Below are 17,397 nucleotides of genomic sequence, written 5' to 3'. Positions count from 1 at the left end.
CCAGTGTCCGCCAGTGATACTCAGGCCTCCATTATACTATAGAAGTTGGCGTGTGGGAGCTCACGCAAGTTTTTTTTTTTTTTTTTCAGAGGCGGCGGATGCTGAAACAGTGGCAAGTTAATTGTCTGTTTGTGTAATGTTCCGCTCGTGCTGGGAAGAGAGGGATGCACACAGCTATGAATAGAAAAACAAGCTCTGGACATTTTTGGAAGACCGCTTTCTATGTTTACAGCAGAGGTCATTAAATTTGTATAGCAGGGTATAGTTTGAGCCAACCGCTTCTTCTTCAGGGCTGTTTCATAATGGAGTGTCCAGTCTACTTATCGTAATGTATTGTGCATTATGGTAAAATATGAAGGCAGTTCAGCCACACAGAAGACCTATAACCACTTAAATGCATTAAAAGAATTATTTATGTAAGTTTTTAAAAGATGAAAATGAAATGAAAGGGTTGCGGCAAACATTTTTGCGGGCTTTTTGTGATGTCATGATGGCTCCTTATCTTAGACGTCTAATTCTTTTTACAGTTTACACTGTAGGTTCTTGCCTTTACTTTCAAAACCCTTTACAGGATCATGTAATTAGCTGTTAACGGCCCAGCAGATAATGCAATTCAAATCAATGCATTAAAACCTTTCTTTCCACCACCATCCCAATGATCGCACCTTTCCCTTCTCATTTACACAGCACTGTTGCCATAGAGAGGCTGGTGATGAGCAAGTTTATCTTGGACTTGTTGCCTACCAAGCTGCCTGTCTGCTGTCGAAATAGAAAGGGCTGCTCTTTCCGCTTTGGGCGGGGTGCTAATTGGAGGCAGTTCGGCCTTCTACCCGGGTGAATGTGGGTAATCACAGTATGGGCTGTGCTTGGCCTGCTCCCGGCCTGGCTCCAACCCAGTGTCTGTTCCTACTGGGCAGATCAAACCCAATAAGCTTGTCTGGGCAGCCCAGAAAGTGTCAGAATGTTCTCAGCATCCACAGATTGAGAAAGGGACTGGCTGATCCAACTTTCTTTGTAGCTCCGGGAATTATTGCCCAGTTGGTGCCTTATACATCACTGTGCAGCCGGAGAAGGCCAGGCTGGGGGCTCGTAGATCTGCTGGCTTTACAGCGGCCTGCCCGCGAGCTTGGCTGCGGAGCATGCTGTTTACTCGCTGCATGGGGACATTAGGCAATGGCTCTCTGTCTGCGATGGCTCTCTGTCTCAGGGATACAGCCACAGGGATAATGCACCTCCTCAGGTCCTTCATCTGTGTTGCCTGCAGCCCAACTGCAACCAGCCCCTCTCTAGCCAAATGCACCACAGACATCACAACATTCCTGGCCTTTCTACCTTTCTCTCTGCATTGATCGAGATCTTTTTTGCACCTTTGCCTGTCCATTATCTTTCAGACTCCTGAAGTCTCCTGAAGCGTGCCTGCACATTTTAGCAGTTTCCCAGAATTAGTACAGCCCCTTCAACTGTGGTAAAAGCTAGATAATTAGCTGATTGGATAGAGCCCACCAAAAATATGAAGGGCTACTTGGATCAAATGTTAAGAATCTCGAGAAATACTGATCCATCCACACACAGTCTGGAATGGCACGCTGTCTAGTTGTCGACATTTTTATTCCAACAAAAATTTGGTCCTGTTGAATGAAAGCCATGATGCCAAAGCAATTCACACACTCAGCTTGTCCACTTGTAGGCTTTCTAAGCATGTTCTTCGCTTTCTGCCTGTCTGGGACCTTTATGGGGCATCTTATGGTCTTATATTTAAGTCAATTCCACAACTTGCTTCTGGTAAAGTAGCAATAGTAGTAGTAGCAGCAGCATTGCCCAACTGATGTATGGTCTTTCATGTACCTTACATTAATATATCATTCATATTAGGCCCTAACTGCCACAATTTAATATAATAATAATACATATAATAATATATAATATATATATATATATATATATATATATATATATATATATATAATATGTTGTAACTTAACATATCAGTGTAGCAAGTATATCAATGTATCAATTGAAGCTCCCTGGACCAAAATATTGTCACCTTGCTTGTTTAAGGTGGTAGTAAGGCTTCCACAGATGGCATTGCACGATGATGATCGGGCGATAAATATCTGCAGGGTGTGCAATGGGATTGAGAAGTGTTGCTATAGTGCACTGAATGGGTCACAAAGCAGATGTTAATGACTGAAAAAAGAAACTATTGCACTGTGGCCATAGCAAATGCCATAATGTAAAGGAATTAGCTAGGAATCGCATGGTCATATGGGTCTACCAGCAGTGGCAAAAATCCCTGTCTACAGGACACTCTCATCATTCTTGAGCAGATGTAAGCAAAGGCCTCTTGTTTGCCACTCTGCTCCAAATGGCCATGGTATGCAGTTCCCTGCGGAGTGCTCTTGCGTAGACATTGATTATGAAGGACCTGCTTTGTCTTCTAGAAGCAATTCTTTGCCTGGAAGATGGAACATGCATCCATACACCTATAAACTCTCATTATGGTCTTCGGCACTCCCGAATGCAATCTGCTTTTTGTCAATCTTTGCGACCCATTTTCCACACCTCGAACGCAACATTCACCGCACTGCGCCTGAATCTCTTCTCAATCTATGAATCCCACCGCACACCCCGCAGGCACTTAGACCCCGATCATCCTCGTGCAACGCCATCTGCAAGAGCCTGAAGTTACTGCCACCTTAAACACGCAATGACTTTTTTTTTTTTTTTTTTGTCTGAGGAGCTTATTTTTCTATAAAGAAGATAAGAAAGATCAGATATATCAGATATAATCCCTCAGCTGTCAGGTTATATTTAAACTTCAATATTATTTTCTAAATAAATGTGGGAGTATATGAAAGCGAGGATGTCTGATTCAGAGTTTTTCAGAGGAGAAGGCAAATTCCGCAACTGTGTGTGTGTGCACAGATATTTGAAGAGAAGTAATAAAGTAGGGACCTGCTGTTCTCTGGCTTTGAGAGCCAAGTCTCCACCATGTGCCGCAGTGCTGGCTGTTTGTGCATATCACATATTAAGACAGGTTTGACAGCCGGTCCCCAAAGAAGGTCTCTGTCTCTGTTTAAATTTTCAACAGCCTGTTACATTTGAGCATTTCCAAGCTTGCCTCAAGTCTTTTAGATTGGCCCTTTGATGGAGCAGAATCCATCAGGATTTTTGCAATACTAATACAATCAAACAGGACCGGCTGACTTATGCATCATTCATAATGCAGGAGCACCACAAATATGAATAAATGATACCCTCCTAAAAGGGGAGCAAGATGAAACATTCTTAATTAATGTTGTTTTATAATATCTGTTCTGAATTCACTGGATAGTTGGTTTATTTATTGGCTCTTTGGACCCCTATTATGCTTGTGTATGTTTGTACTCCAGTAGGTAGTAGGTTTCCAAATGACCATTTGGAAGTGGCACAACACACAACTTCAAGTGAGCAAGTCGCTGATGATCCGGTTCCCCTTTGAAGTCCTGAAGTGCTGGTGCTGGTATTTTTCAGTTTTCCAAGTCAAACGAAGCCAAGCAAACAAAGCATGGAAGCAAGGAAGGGAATTACCTGCGAATCTTACCTGTCCCTGATCGACAGTTCAAAGAAATGGGAGCTGGAGTTTGTCGAGGTTTTTATCACACAGATGTCAGATTGTGACATTAACTGTTTAGATTTCTGCCGTTGATACCGAGCCGATACATGTTTGGTCATGAATAATTCCCCCATCGTCGCTTTGTTCAGGAGAGGCTTTTGTTTGGGAGGCGACACCCTTTTCTGTGTCCTTGTCATTTACAGCAGTTTAAAGGGCAAATTGACTCAGATGTTGTTTTGCGGCGCGTCTGGAAAAGAAAGCGAGAAAAAGAGTCGCCTGCAAAAGAACATTTGGAAAGTAAATTTCTGATAATGTGCCCTGTGATGCAAATATATCGGGTAAGTGATGTGTTTAGTGAAGCCGTTGGAAGTTGCCTGGATTGTTGCCCTGTGCGTAGTTCAAACTGGATCTGTACTAATGGAGCTCCTTAAGTGGCACTCACAGACTGTGGCTTGTCCTTACGTGTTGTATTTCCCTCTGTTTCTCAAAACATTGGCTACATTTCAGCTCTTACACTGCAAAAGATTGTGTACTCCTGAGCTGTATCGATGTAGAGATTTTTTTCTTTTAGCCTACAGTGTTCCATTATTCATTTTTCTTTTGCATGTATATGTCTAGACCTGCATGCCTTGGCAGTGTATGTTGTTTTTTGTTTTTGTTCTCTTCACTGGCTTCCTGTAGCTGCTTCCCGCATCAAATTCAAGCCCCTGACGCTGGCCTACAAAGCCAAGAACGGACCAGTACTTGATGGCAATGGTCAAAAGCCGATCCGCACCAAGAGCCCTTCGAGCTTCAAGTACAGCTCGGCTCGACCCACCATCCCTCAAAATCCATGGAAGACAATCGTCCAGGCTTTTTTCTGTACTGCACCAAAGTGGTGGAATGAGCTTCCCCTGGGTGTCCGAACGGCAGAGTCGCTCGCTGTCTTCAAACGCAGACTGAAGACCCATCTCTTCAGAGAATACTTGGACGAATAGCAGAGTATTATGGTCTCCATATTGACTTGTTTTTAGTAATGTCTAAAGCTTAGAGGTGTCTTTGAACTATTTGTCTATTCTAACTAGCTAAGGTTTTTCTTGGGTAAATAGCAAAGCACTTGTGTAAGTCACTCTGGATAAGAGCGTCTGCTAAATGCTGTTAATTATGTAAATTATTGTAATTGGCGTTGTGTTTACCAAAAATTATGTAAATGTAAATGTTTTGGGCATCTCCATCAATCCATCAATCCATCCACCGTCTTACCTGCCTCTCCTTTCCAGAATCCTTAAGCGCCCAGCCAGGAATACTCTTTGGACAGGGCCCCTAGTCCATCGCAGGCTGCCACACACACACCTATTTTTTCACACACTCATACCTAGAAGACAATTTAGCATTGTTCTGGGTTTATTGTCTTATTCCAATCTCAAATGTTGCTCCTTTTGAATCTGTGAAGAAGTTTACATTAGGCTAAGTCTCAGGGAAGGATTTAGCATGCCCCGGGCAGGAGGGCATGGAATAATGAAGATAATTATGAACAAAGCCACGGCGCAGCAGTGTGAGGATGGATCGATAGCCATGTCTAACCCATCTACCCTCTACATGAGAGGTACTGGTGGGGTTGGCTGAGCAGCCAGTGACATTTCGTCTGGTCGGCTGTCAGAATGCACTAACGGGGATTTTTTGGCGCTTCATCGGCCGCGGGTTCAAGCCCAGCTCCGAGGGCTCCGATTGGTGCAGGCAGCTCAGGTGTTGGCTCTGGACGCCGCAGCTGTCAAATACGGTTAACCGCTCTGGTTTTTGAGATACCATTCAATACTGTTCCTTCAGCCTCCGCCATGCCCTCGCTGACATCTCATCTCTTGTTTTGCACCAAATGCATCTGCCCGCTCTCGCACTCTGACAGACAGACAGGAGATGGGAGACTACGGGGTTTTTTTTGTTGTTGTTGGTGGTGGGTTTTTTTGGCGGGCATCTACAGCATAGCTTTTTATATCAAATATGTCTGCGTTTTTGCGTTGCTGCGATACTTGCTGCGCTGCTGTGAGTTTTACATGCTGATTCGGGCGGCTAGTTTCACTCGACTTTCATCAAAGCATCGGTTGGCTGTGATAACTTCTCTACAAAACTCTGGCTGACTGATTTCATCGATAGCCTCTTTTTGATGCTGGAACCGAGTCCACAGGGTAATACTCTGTATTCCAGCTCGGTTGAGCTGTGTTACTTCAGAGGTTGGTGCTCAGAGTAAAACTTGAAGCAGGGTTTCTTGCCTGGTTTGGCTGTTTTGTTGTTGCCTCAGGTTTAGCAGTAGTCGGAGATGAAAGCCCCATGTGTTTTTGGAAGCCCTGTGTGGTTGTACTGCCTGTAGGACAAATGTATTTTCAGAGGAACGGACGACTTCGGTAATGTCTTATGCCGCGGTTGCTAGTTTGTATTTCACGAAAGACCATTACGAGTGGGTAACCTTGTGTAAGAACCAGATGTTGAGGCTATCCTCATGTCATCATTGCAGAGATGAAGAGCGGTTCACTGGCGCCACACATCAGTAAGCCCAAATATGTCGAAAAGAGAAGAGCCTGCTTTGTTTACTTTTCTATCTTGGATGAAACCCATGATGCCAAACATTTCAGAATGTGGATAATTAGAGTAACTTATGCATGTGTGAAACATGGTCACCAAAGTCAGGGCAGCTTACAAGTACAGTGTGCCCCAGAACTGAACTCAGACCTTCAAAGACGAGGAAGCGTGTTTGTGTTAGAAGTAGGGTGGCATCTTTTTTATTTGTAAACATGCAGCAGCATCTCAGTGTCGGCCTCCCTGGCAGGGGCCAGCCGTGCCTGCGCTCCAGAACTGGCATGACATTTTCAAAGGCGCGTGTTTGTTACTGGAGGGAGCGCGGACGACAGGGCCTCGTCTCGACATCATTTCCTCCCTCGTCTGGGCTCATTAGCGAGACCTTGCCTGCAGGTTCCTCACAGGTTTCTGAAGTCATTTCTGCCTCGCGCTAGGGGAAGGCCCCATCTCTTCTCGCTCCCCAGATGGGCCTTGGATCGTTATCAACACAAAGTCTGTAATATGCCAACGTCCTCCATTAGCTGAGGTTAGTTTTTGGGTCAGTGTTTCTGCGGCTTTCGAGCCAACAGCGAGAGGAATGGCACCCAGCACGCACTCCCTCGTATGTCTCAGAGCGGAGGAGACTTTTCAGCCAGTGCTCGGGAAGATGGAGGGCTATCTTTAGACTTTCACTTCTCCTGAAAGGCTTTTTCTGCCTCCTTCTCTCGAGCTGCGGCTTTCTCATTCGCTCTCGCTGTGCCTCTACCTCTCGCACCCGTCTCACATTGATGTTTGTTTGTCGGCTGTGCTGCATATGTGTCTGTGTCTGTGTAAGCGGGAGAGCGTATGTGTGTGTGTGCGTGTGTGTTATTCTGCAGAAACCTGTTATCTGTATGCAAATGTTGTTCTTTTCTATGGAAAGGGAGCTGGTTAACAATTCAGATCAGGTTTTGGAGAATTGCGACTACAGAGAACCATCCCTCAAAGCGCGTGGCAGTGCAGTCGCGCTGTTTCATGTATGTTGCATGCCAGTGGTTTGAGAGGAATCATTTCATGTTGTTGATGCTACTAACTGTATTTTTTTTTCTGCCACTGTCCTACATAATGACTTTTATTTTACTGTTTTTTTTCACCTCTATTCATAAATAAAATATGATTGCTTTGTAACCTTCTCTGAATAATGTCAGAGTGTCTGTCGAATCCACTGTCTGGTGTTGACGTACATGTAAGCGCACACTTTTTTTATCCCAGTTCCAAAGCTGTCTTGTAAATCTGCCTCGGTTTGTCAACAAGTATCTATAATTGCATCATGTTGAATATATGGCTGCAGTATATCTAGTTCCAGTGTGAACTTGGAACTAGACAAGGAAAATGTTTTGAAATCCTGACCTGTGTTTCACTTCCGTTGCTATTTTACTAATGTTTGAAATAGCTAATTAAACCATGCAAACACACTGAAATCATGCAAAGACAGTTTGGACCAGGAGCCAAAGTAAACAAGCCCTAGGGCTTCCCGGTCTGCAAATGTTCGGTCTAAAACTAAGGGGCGTTTTCACATCTGAAGGTTCGGACCAAGGTCCTGACCAACAAAATGGCAGTTAGTTTCTGAGGGGGGGTGGCATGATAAGGAGGGGCAGTGGTGGTTCAGCAGTTAGAGCGCCGGGTTGTTGATAACAGGGTTGTAGGTTCGATTCCTGGGCTTGGCAAGCTGCCACTGTTGGGCCCTTGAGCAAGGCCCTTTACCCTCTCTGCTCTCTGGGCGCTATAGTTGGCTGCCCACCGCTGTGTGTTTGTGTACTCACTGCCCCTAGCTCACGTGTGTGTTCACTACCACAGATGGGTTAAATGCAGAGGACACGTTTCGCTGTACAGTGACAAATACGTGCACCTTTACCTTTTTTTTGATGAGCCTACGTCCAGGCGTCATCACCTGTGGGATGAATCTTCCTATACTTGACACTGATTGGCGTGTAGAAGGAGGTGCGCCTGACATACTCGAAAATAGTTCATTGGAGCAAATTCCAATTACACATTTCATCTCCTCCTCTCTTCTTCCTCTTCTCTTCTCTGAGAGGTAGCCTTCCTCAACCTCCTGTAATTGGTTTATGTGATCCGGTCCGAGACCACCTCTTTTGATTGGACTTACAAAGTAAACAGGCTAGGCCTTGACGGTCTGCGAATGTTCTAAAACTAAGGGTCGTTTTCACATCTGAAGGTTCGGACCAAGGTCCTGATCAAGGTTCGTCTTTTTGTTACATTGTGTACATTCAACAAAATGGCAGTTAGTCTGGGTCTCACACTGTGTTTTGTGAGGGTTGCATGATGAGCCTACATCCAGGCGTCATCACCTACCTGGGATGAATCTTCCTATACTTGGTTTGTAGAAGGAGGTGCGCCTGACATACTCGAAAATTGTCTTTTGGTCAGACCAAATTTTGGTGCTTCGGGCTGTGGTTTGTGACAAAGTAAACAGGCTAGGCCTTGCTGTTCTGCGAATGTTCTAAAACTAAGGGGCGTCACCTACGTGGGATGAATCTTCCTATACTTGACACTGATTGGTGTGTAGAAGGAGGTGCGCCTGACATATTCAAAAATATGTCAGTATATATAATTCGGAAAAGGTTCTTCGGACCAAATTTCAATGCCACATTTCGTCGCCTCCTCTCTTCTTCCGCTTTTCTTGTCTGAGGGGTAGCCTACCTCAACCTCCTGTAATTAGTTTATATGAATTTGTACATTTTGGTCCTTTGGTTCGGGCTGTGGTTTGCGACACCTACTGTTTTGGTTCCAACCAAGCTAAGCAGTCCGAAAGTTTCGACCAAACAAGCTTGGTGTGAACAAACCCTAGGAATTATATCACATGGCACATGGCTTTTTTTTATTTTTTATTTTTTACATTTCTTTATTTTCTAACAGGCTTGTTGGGTCAATTACCTGTATACATGCAAGCATATAAAATGTTCTGTATGCATACACTAGGTACATTTCTGGCTTACAAATGCAGTGGTATTTTTAACACTTGTGAAATTGCATGCAAAGAGAATCCAGTTATAAAAATGAATCTATTCCAAGCCATTAGAATGCTTCGAGGTGCATGAGGTTGTTACGACTCTGAGGCCCTGTGGTGTCTCCATGGGGTTATTAGAGTACCTCTGTTTTATTTAGTCCTGTCAGTGGATACAGCGCATCAATTAAACAAAGGCACCCAAGTGGAAGAAACGCTGTGCAAGTGTTTGCATTAGCCTTCATTAGTCCCCTCAGTGTTGCTCAACTGGGGCTCGGGGTAATTAAAGTATCACCAATTCCTTAGACTTCAACACCAGAAACCACACATACTCCTCACATACTGGAGCATGAATATGCATGCTGTTTTTTGGGTTTTTTTTTTCTTTCTCAAATCCACTGGCATCAATAGTTCAGTGTAGCATCTTGTTAAACGCTTCCTTTGCGCCCCTGGCCCTGTAACACGCCAAACATTGGGGCCGTGCTATTTGCGTAGTGTTCATTTGGCAAAACGTTGGAATAGGTTCTTGCCCTGTGAGTCAGTGTGCATTGTATGGTTCTAAATATATCGTTTTCCGTTGGCCCTTTGTATGATTCGCTAAGGAGCTGAAAGGTATGTTGATCCACAGGAGCAAACTGTGGGCATAGCCAGAAGAAATTCATGTACCATCTCTGCAGAAATAGAATATGAGAACGACATTAGCATGATACAGATCTGACAGGGCTAATGTATGCAAAGTGATGCACCATTCCAACGGCAGGTTTAACGCCATGATCTGCTCCATTATTGAAATGTACATTGCACTTTCATTACTCATATTTACCAAGGGAAGGTGATTCTGTCTCAGCCTTTGTTTGGCTTGCATTCATTTTCGAGTTACTGTTGATTTTCCAAAGGTTTTAACATGATTGGTGTTTGGCATGTCTCAAGGTCTCCTAGGAGAAAGTGAGGGGGTAGACCCGTAGGAGAATGTGCATTACATGAACATAATCTACTGAAAAGAGGAACGGGAAAAAAAAATAGAAAGTGTGTTTTGCCTGGAGCAGCAGTTTTCAGGTTCAGAATTCTGCATATCAAAGCTGTAAAATTAGGAATAGGTCTGTCAAGTCAAATCCACTCCGGATCCCACAAAAAAGGTTCACTTTTGTTAACCTCCAACGACCAGAGCGGGCTGGGACCTCTGGGATCTAGATACTGCTCAGTGCCAGGAATTCAGTCACTGCATGGTTCATCACTTTAATCATATTCCTGAATAATTATCAAGGTGCAATCCTTTATATAACCACACGAGGCACTCCACACTATCACAGGTTTGCTGCTTTATTTCCCTTGCTCGTATAGTCTTGTGGTGCCAGCCTAACAGTTTGGAACAGATGGTTTGTGCTTTAGTCATGAGGTCTTCGGAGATAGATGATGCTTGTGTGATGACGGAGGGAGGGGGGGGGATATGAAGGTGTTGCCACACTGTAAATATTTTTAGGGACACAAACACATTGACGGGCTCTATTTGTTCCCCTAGCATGTGGGAACAAGCAGAATGAACAAATAAAATACTGCGGCGGTGGCAGTCGTGTTTTTTCTTTGGAAAAGAGACAAGTGCCAAGAGCTATAATAGAACGTCCCAAGGACTCATCTGGCTTTTGCTGCTCCGGTCTGTCTGCTAACCTTGAAAAGAGTGGAGAATAATACCTCTTTGACACTTCTCATGTTACAGTGGGAGTGGGATCCCAATTTGCTTCTTGCTCCATCACTCTGTTTTTCCTCTCACCTTTTCCCATCTTCCTTCCACTGAAATGGAGATTAATTCTACACCTTGGTTGTCTCGGCATTCAGCGAGGAGATGATTAAAGAACATGCTGCTTGGAGCTAAAAACCTTTTCCTGCTTCTCTCTTTCTTTTTTGGTTCTGAATTCCAATGTTTTGACCTGCAGATACCCATCAGGCTGCTTTTATTTATTCATCCATCGGAGGAAGGGATCATGTTGTATTGCCGCGGGTAACACAAGACCGGCTGTTTGAAAACATTGCGTAGATCACTGCCATTTGCAATGGCTTGTGTGCGTAAACGTGGTCATGGCCTCATTTTTAGAAAGGAAGATGTGCGCAATTGCCGTGTTTATCGGGACGTGCTTTCATCACAGCACAGTTGCCACAGGCCGTTTTGGAATGACACACTTTTGGTGTTAAATGTTATTCATATTTAGAGCATTTGGCATGACAGTCACACTGGGGATTGTTGTTGTTTTTTTGTTGTTGTTTTGTTTTTGCTTGATATGTAAAGTGATAAAGTGACAAATTAGCATAAAGCAGAGCAGGAGACTCACACTAACAGCTTCTTATATTGGTACCCAAGATGTCAGTGTTCTTTTCAGGAATGGAATGTGAACATTTTCACATAAACTTGCATTATGAAATGCGATGTCCATGATTTTTAACCATTATATATATATATAATATAATATAACTTTTTGACATAGTTTGGCAGTTGCCATGTACCTTGTCTTTTCACATTAACTTTATTTGACTTTATGGTTTAAAGCTAATTTTCTTTTTCTATAAAGTTTCAATTTATGGGATTTGAAGTTTTTGTGTGAGAAAATGTTCTACAAAAATTCCATTATTGATTTCTAGATTGAAAATTCGCCCTTTTATGTGGGTGGCTGGGTGCTTTCTGGATTGTTCAGAAATGAGTCTACACACGTGATCTACACCTGTTACCTATACAATATCAGGCAGGGGGTTGTCGCTGTAATGCAAAAAACCTTATATCTCCATATTTGGAGTTTTCCTATTTTTGACAGCATGATTTCATGATGAAAGGATCAATAGAAATAATCCAAAATGACTTCCATCAAACGTTAAAGCCATTTTGGAGAGGTTTTTGCTTAACAGCAACACTATTTTAAATTCATTTAATAAGATGCAGAGCCTGATAGACAAACCCATTTGTATGGATGAGTATATACAGACGGCAAACAAATAAATCAGTGAAGAAACATAGCAAGTGCAGATGCTTCCATACAGATGTACTGCATGAATTCAGCGAATAACACCCCCCCCCCCAACTGACCTTGATTTTGGACCAAGATGTAAGAGGAAAATATCTAAGAAAGAGGGTTCATTATTAGCACAAAGACACCAGGAGCCTCAGTCCCTAACACTGCCCACTGCCCACTGTTTCGATATGATCTGTATTTCGCTCTAAGGGAAAGATATCCATTAATAGGTTAGAAATTGTGTTCAGAACTCAACATTCAGTGATACTCATGCATTAGTGCAATATGAAGGGGGAAACAAAAGAGCTGTTTCGCAGGTGAACAGCATTGCAGAATGTGTCAGAAGTTCACCAACGCATTTGACTGGCATGGTTCGAGTCTATTTGTCTCGTCAGAGGGAAAAGGTCATTGCAGATCAATACTTAGTTATTCTGACTGATCACTTTCTTCCCACGATTTCTATTTTGACGAGAGTGGTCTCTTCCAGGATGACAGTGCCCCCATCCACAGGCCCCACAAAATGATAATCTGATGCTGTGGCCTTTGCAGTCATCAGTACAGTTCTAGAGACCTATTCACTCTTGAAGTGCCAATCATAAATTAGGAAACTTCATTCTCTCACTCTGCGAAGCTGTGAACCCTCTCTGTGCTAAATACTATACACTCTTAAAAATAAAGCACACACAACTCTTTTACAAAAATGCTTCATTATGGGACCTAAAAAAGGGTTCTACTGTGGTATCATGCGAAGGACCCTTTGCAGCACCTTAATTGTTATTTTTAGCTTTATTTTTGTACATTGATTAAAGCCTCAAATGCTTTTAATTATCCTGAGGCCATGCTGCAATTTTCTTTTTTTGAGGACCTCTTGGAGATGAGTAACTTTAAAACCCCTGAACATTTTTTATTAGATAAAAAGCTTCATCTTTGAGCACAGTTATATAGCGTACTGTGCAGAAGACTCCAGTTTCCAGATTTCTTCTGTATACTCCCAGCCAGCAGGTGAATTTGTTCATTACAATCACCAGCTCACCTGATTTATCATAATTAAGAACTAATTTACCAAACCAGGTGTTGGATGATAAATAACTATGGAACTATAAATAATACTAGATGTCCATGAGCAGAGCTGTGGAGATGTTCTATTGAACACAGTGAATTTTCACAAGTCTAAAACATGTGCACACTAATATATATATATATATATATATATATATATATATATATATTTATTTATATATATATATATATATATATATATATATATATTTATATATATATATATATATATACATATGTGGGATTTTTCTGTTCTCTGTCAGTATGAGGATGGAGGACGGAGAGCGTATCACTGCCTGCCTCACAGCGCCAAGCAGTAGGCATCAGCGGTTGACGACTTGCCTGTCTGCCAGCTGATTGTTAATCATTTTCAAGCCTGTGCCTGGCCCCCTTTGATTGTGCTACACACTACTTTGGCTAAATGGAATCAATTAAACGTATGATTGTAGATCTCGTCCGCTTCCAGGAGATCAGCCCTTTGATGTAGCAACAAAAATAGATTAATTAAAATGAATAGAGAACTCAATTTAAAAAAGGTGCCACACTGAGGGTCACTTTTGTGTGTGTGTGTGTGTGTATGTGTGGGTGTGTGTGTGTGTATGTGTATGTGATTTTCAGGACCAAAACCATGCATTAATGTAATCAGCCAATTATGTAGCTGCAGTGCTATACACAAGATCACGCAGATATGGACCATCAGGTAGTGTTTCGGGGGTTTACGAAAGCGATCCATCTTAGCAAATAATAAACCAACTAACGTAGAATAGAAAGAGTCAATTCAGCAAGAGTTTCCCAAAGAGCTTAAAGAACTTAAATTTACCAAAAGAACATCTTTGTTGACTCCTCCCCAAAAACAGAACAACCATTATTTTTATATATTTTTATAAATGTCGACCCAAACGTACATGCTTTAGCATGGGAACTCTGACTGGTCTGCCACAATACAGCCCCATGGGATAAAGTGGCCTGGTTTGATTACGTGATATTTTCTTTCATGTCTGGATTGTTCAGGAATAGTGTGAAGGACATGACAGAGAGTTGTCCCTGTCAAGGGGCTGATGTATGTTTTGCTGGCGTGTGTGGTGTCCACTTGTCCCGAAACATACCAGGGAATTTATTCTGATTGATAACCTTCATTGTATGATGAAACATTTCTATCCTGATTGCAGTGGTCTAGGATAGCAACACCCACAAGCGATCACTGTTGTGTTTTGATTAGTGTGAATATGATGTAAATGTTGCACTATTTAAAGTCTCCCTGTTTGTGTGTATGCATGTGTGCACATGCGCACATTTAACCACCTCCTCCTCCCCAAAGTCACTGTATTGTTTCAATGACAATGCTTTTAAATGTGTTAACAGTGGTCCAATTGGAGGCATATAATTAGGTTGCCCGACTCACTTAGTTATTGTTCTTCAATGTGCGGATGTGATTGCTTTCTGCAGGTTATTTAAGTCAGCAAAGACATGAGACAGGCCTATTGTCCACAGTTGAAAAGAAAACACATGCTGTATTGCCTAAATCTGTCCTAACTGTGCCGTGCACTCGTTTAAAAGACTTGCTTTGCTTGATATTCTTTCATCAACATGATATATAAGCACAGATTGATTTGCAGTCGTGTTAATGGTCAGGAATTAAACAGTACTTACATTACTAATTGTTCGCCATCAGGCATTTGAAAAATAATATTAACTTGGGCCTAATTTTGCATTACACATACTCTCTGATTAAATAGCTGGGAAGAAAAATTAACTACGCACCTGAAGATGGAGGAAAGAATGCATAACACAAAGAAAGGCATACCAAAAGTGCAGTGCAAGTGAGGCTCTTATGCTGGGTAATGATGTCACCAGGCTCTATTTTGTTTGTCAGGGGAGGTCAGGTAAATCGTGAGCTGAGTGATATAAACAACCATTAGGAGGCAGTTACTTCAGCCCTCCAGAGGTGGCCAACTGTCATCACAGCAATTAAGAAATGTTAAGTGGAGAGCAAGGTTGTTTCTCTTGTTGTGTCTCACTTTCCCACACAAATCCAAACAGTGTGAAGCAAAGTGGAGCAATGATTAATACCAGAAGATCCCATCTGCCCCCCCTCTGTTATTGGCACAGCTGCTTTTTGTGTAGGGTCAAGTGTTGCTGTTCTAAATCTATTTTTCTTTCTCGTTCTCTTTCTGCAGGTTTTTTAAGCACGGGGGACCAAGCAGCCAAAGGGAACTACGGGCTCCTAGATCTCATCCAAGCCCTGCGCTGGACTAGTGAAAACATTGCTGCCTTTGGTGGTGACCCTTTACGCATTACTGTTTTTGGATCCGGGGCCGGGGCTTCTTGCGTGAATCTCCTCACTCTGTCCCATTATTCTGAAGGTAACCGCTGGAGCAATTCAACCAAAGGTATAATGCAGAGGTTGCAACTTTTGACCCTTTTGGTGTTTGCATGCCACGTTGTTGCCACGAGTTTTAAGTCTAAGGTCTGCTTTAATACAGTGTGTGTTTGGGAAGCCTTCGTATTTACATATATTTGCATGGACTATTTGGTTTTGTGTTTTTTTACCCCATCCTGTACTCTCAAGGTGTGCTAACAGAACTTACTTGATAACTACACCACATACTTTCCAACTTCACAAAGAAAATCCCTAAGGAAAGGTCGATTCATCTTCTTCTTTTATCCAAATACCCTGCTGTGTGTAGTCAGGTTTGGATAAAGGTGCAGACTGCGCTGTAGTGTTTAACAGCCGTGTATGGCAGCAGCACCCAACCATAGTTGTATTCTGCATCACTGTTTCGACTCATACTCTTCAACCATGCTTTCATTCATCATCCACTACCATTACTTGTATGGATCTTAATAACTACATTTCCCATTACAGGTATTACAGATAGTACTGGTAATGCATGTGTGATCCAGAATTGTCAAGCCATCAAGGTTACGGGCAAAGTCGCAGCCTACTCATTGCTCCTGTGTTACAACAGATCATTCATCATTTCCACCTCCACTGGCACACTTTAAGGGGCTAAATCAGTCTGACCTGAAACCAGTTGCTTATGAAAAATGTATTTGAATCAGTCTCCCAGCTCATCTTTATTCAGCAGAGTTCATACCAATCGCCATGCTTTCTACAAGCAGGCTTTCACAGTTCAATTGTAGCATTTTCTCCTGTAAAAGTAACCCTTTCACATGGAAAGGGTAATTAATTAATTCCATTTGTGTCTCTGCATGGGAGATAGAATTGCAAAGGTCTTTCCACATCAGCATACCTTGACATTATCAACATCATTCAAATGAACCTTGAGATGCCCTTGATGTCATTGACCTGCGAATTACACACTAAGGCTTCACCGCCAGGCAATTTGGTTCATTGCGTAATGTTAATTATTATATTTGTGGGAATTAGAAATGTATATTTAATGATAAATTACTTTCTAAGTCATTCAAAACACCTACATAACTTACTCCTTAATATAGACTTTAACAGGCATATTTACTGACATACATAATTGGCCATTTATGTGCCATATCTGCAGGGTAAATGGTTAAATGTAGAAGTACTAGAAGGATTTTAGAAAATATTAAATATTACATAAACAATATTGTGAAAGCAAGCAGTCAGACCTCTGTTTGTTCTTCTGTTTTTGAAGCAAGCAAGTCTGTTAGACAACCATTCAGATTTGGATGTGCTAATTATATGTCGGAGGTTGTCATAGTAACACACAAATTCTAACTTTATTAACCACAGACACGCATACATACACAAACTCATACACAAACACACACCCTTTTTTCTAGTTCTTGGTCTATTTGCATGAAGTGTGATGTTTTTCCATGGCACATACCAGTTATGTCAATTAATTATTGTTTATGTTTACATTTTGTGTTGGGCTGTCATAAATATATTATGTATTAACTCAAATGTTCGATTTATAGCATAAATTGGTACATTTGATTTTTTTTTTTATTGACAAAATTACTTTTTTAAGCAATAGAAATGATACTGGTACTGATGCCAGTATTTAAACCAGCCAAAATGTAACCAATATTTTTCATTTAAAAATGACAATGCTTTAAAATGATATGTTTTTAATTGAAGTATTTCACTTTGGGCTCAGCCATGGCCTAAATGAGAAGTTTGGGACCAGGAGGTTGCCAGTTCAATCCAGTGCTTTCTCCTCCTGCAGAATTCATGGCTTAGGGTGTGTGTGTTCCACCCTGAGGTGGCT

At 42.1% G+C, this 17,397-nt stretch overlaps 1 protein-coding gene across 4 annotated transcripts in view; it reads left to right on the top strand.

The window, feature by feature from the left end:
* Positions 1 to 17,397, top strand: part of nlgn1 (neuroligin 1) — a 263,001-nt gene that overhangs the window by 236,812 nt on the left and 8,792 nt on the right. For all 4 annotated transcript variants that reach the window (XM_072661173.1, XM_072661175.1, XM_072661174.1 and 1 more), the window contains one exon: positions 15,361 to 15,573. In XM_072661173.1, coding sequence (XP_072517274.1) covers positions 15,361 to 15,573 — 213 coding nt within the window. The remainder of the gene's footprint in view (positions 1 to 15,360; positions 15,574 to 17,397) is intronic.

The sequence above is a fragment of the Salminus brasiliensis genome, chromosome 17 (assembly GCF_030463535.1).
Source record: "Salminus brasiliensis chromosome 17, fSalBra1.hap2, whole genome shotgun sequence".
NCBI lineage: Eukaryota > Metazoa > Chordata > Actinopteri > Characiformes > Bryconidae > Salminus > Salminus brasiliensis.
Note: the sequence above shows the minus strand (reverse complement) of the source record. Positions and strands in the feature narration are given on the sequence as shown.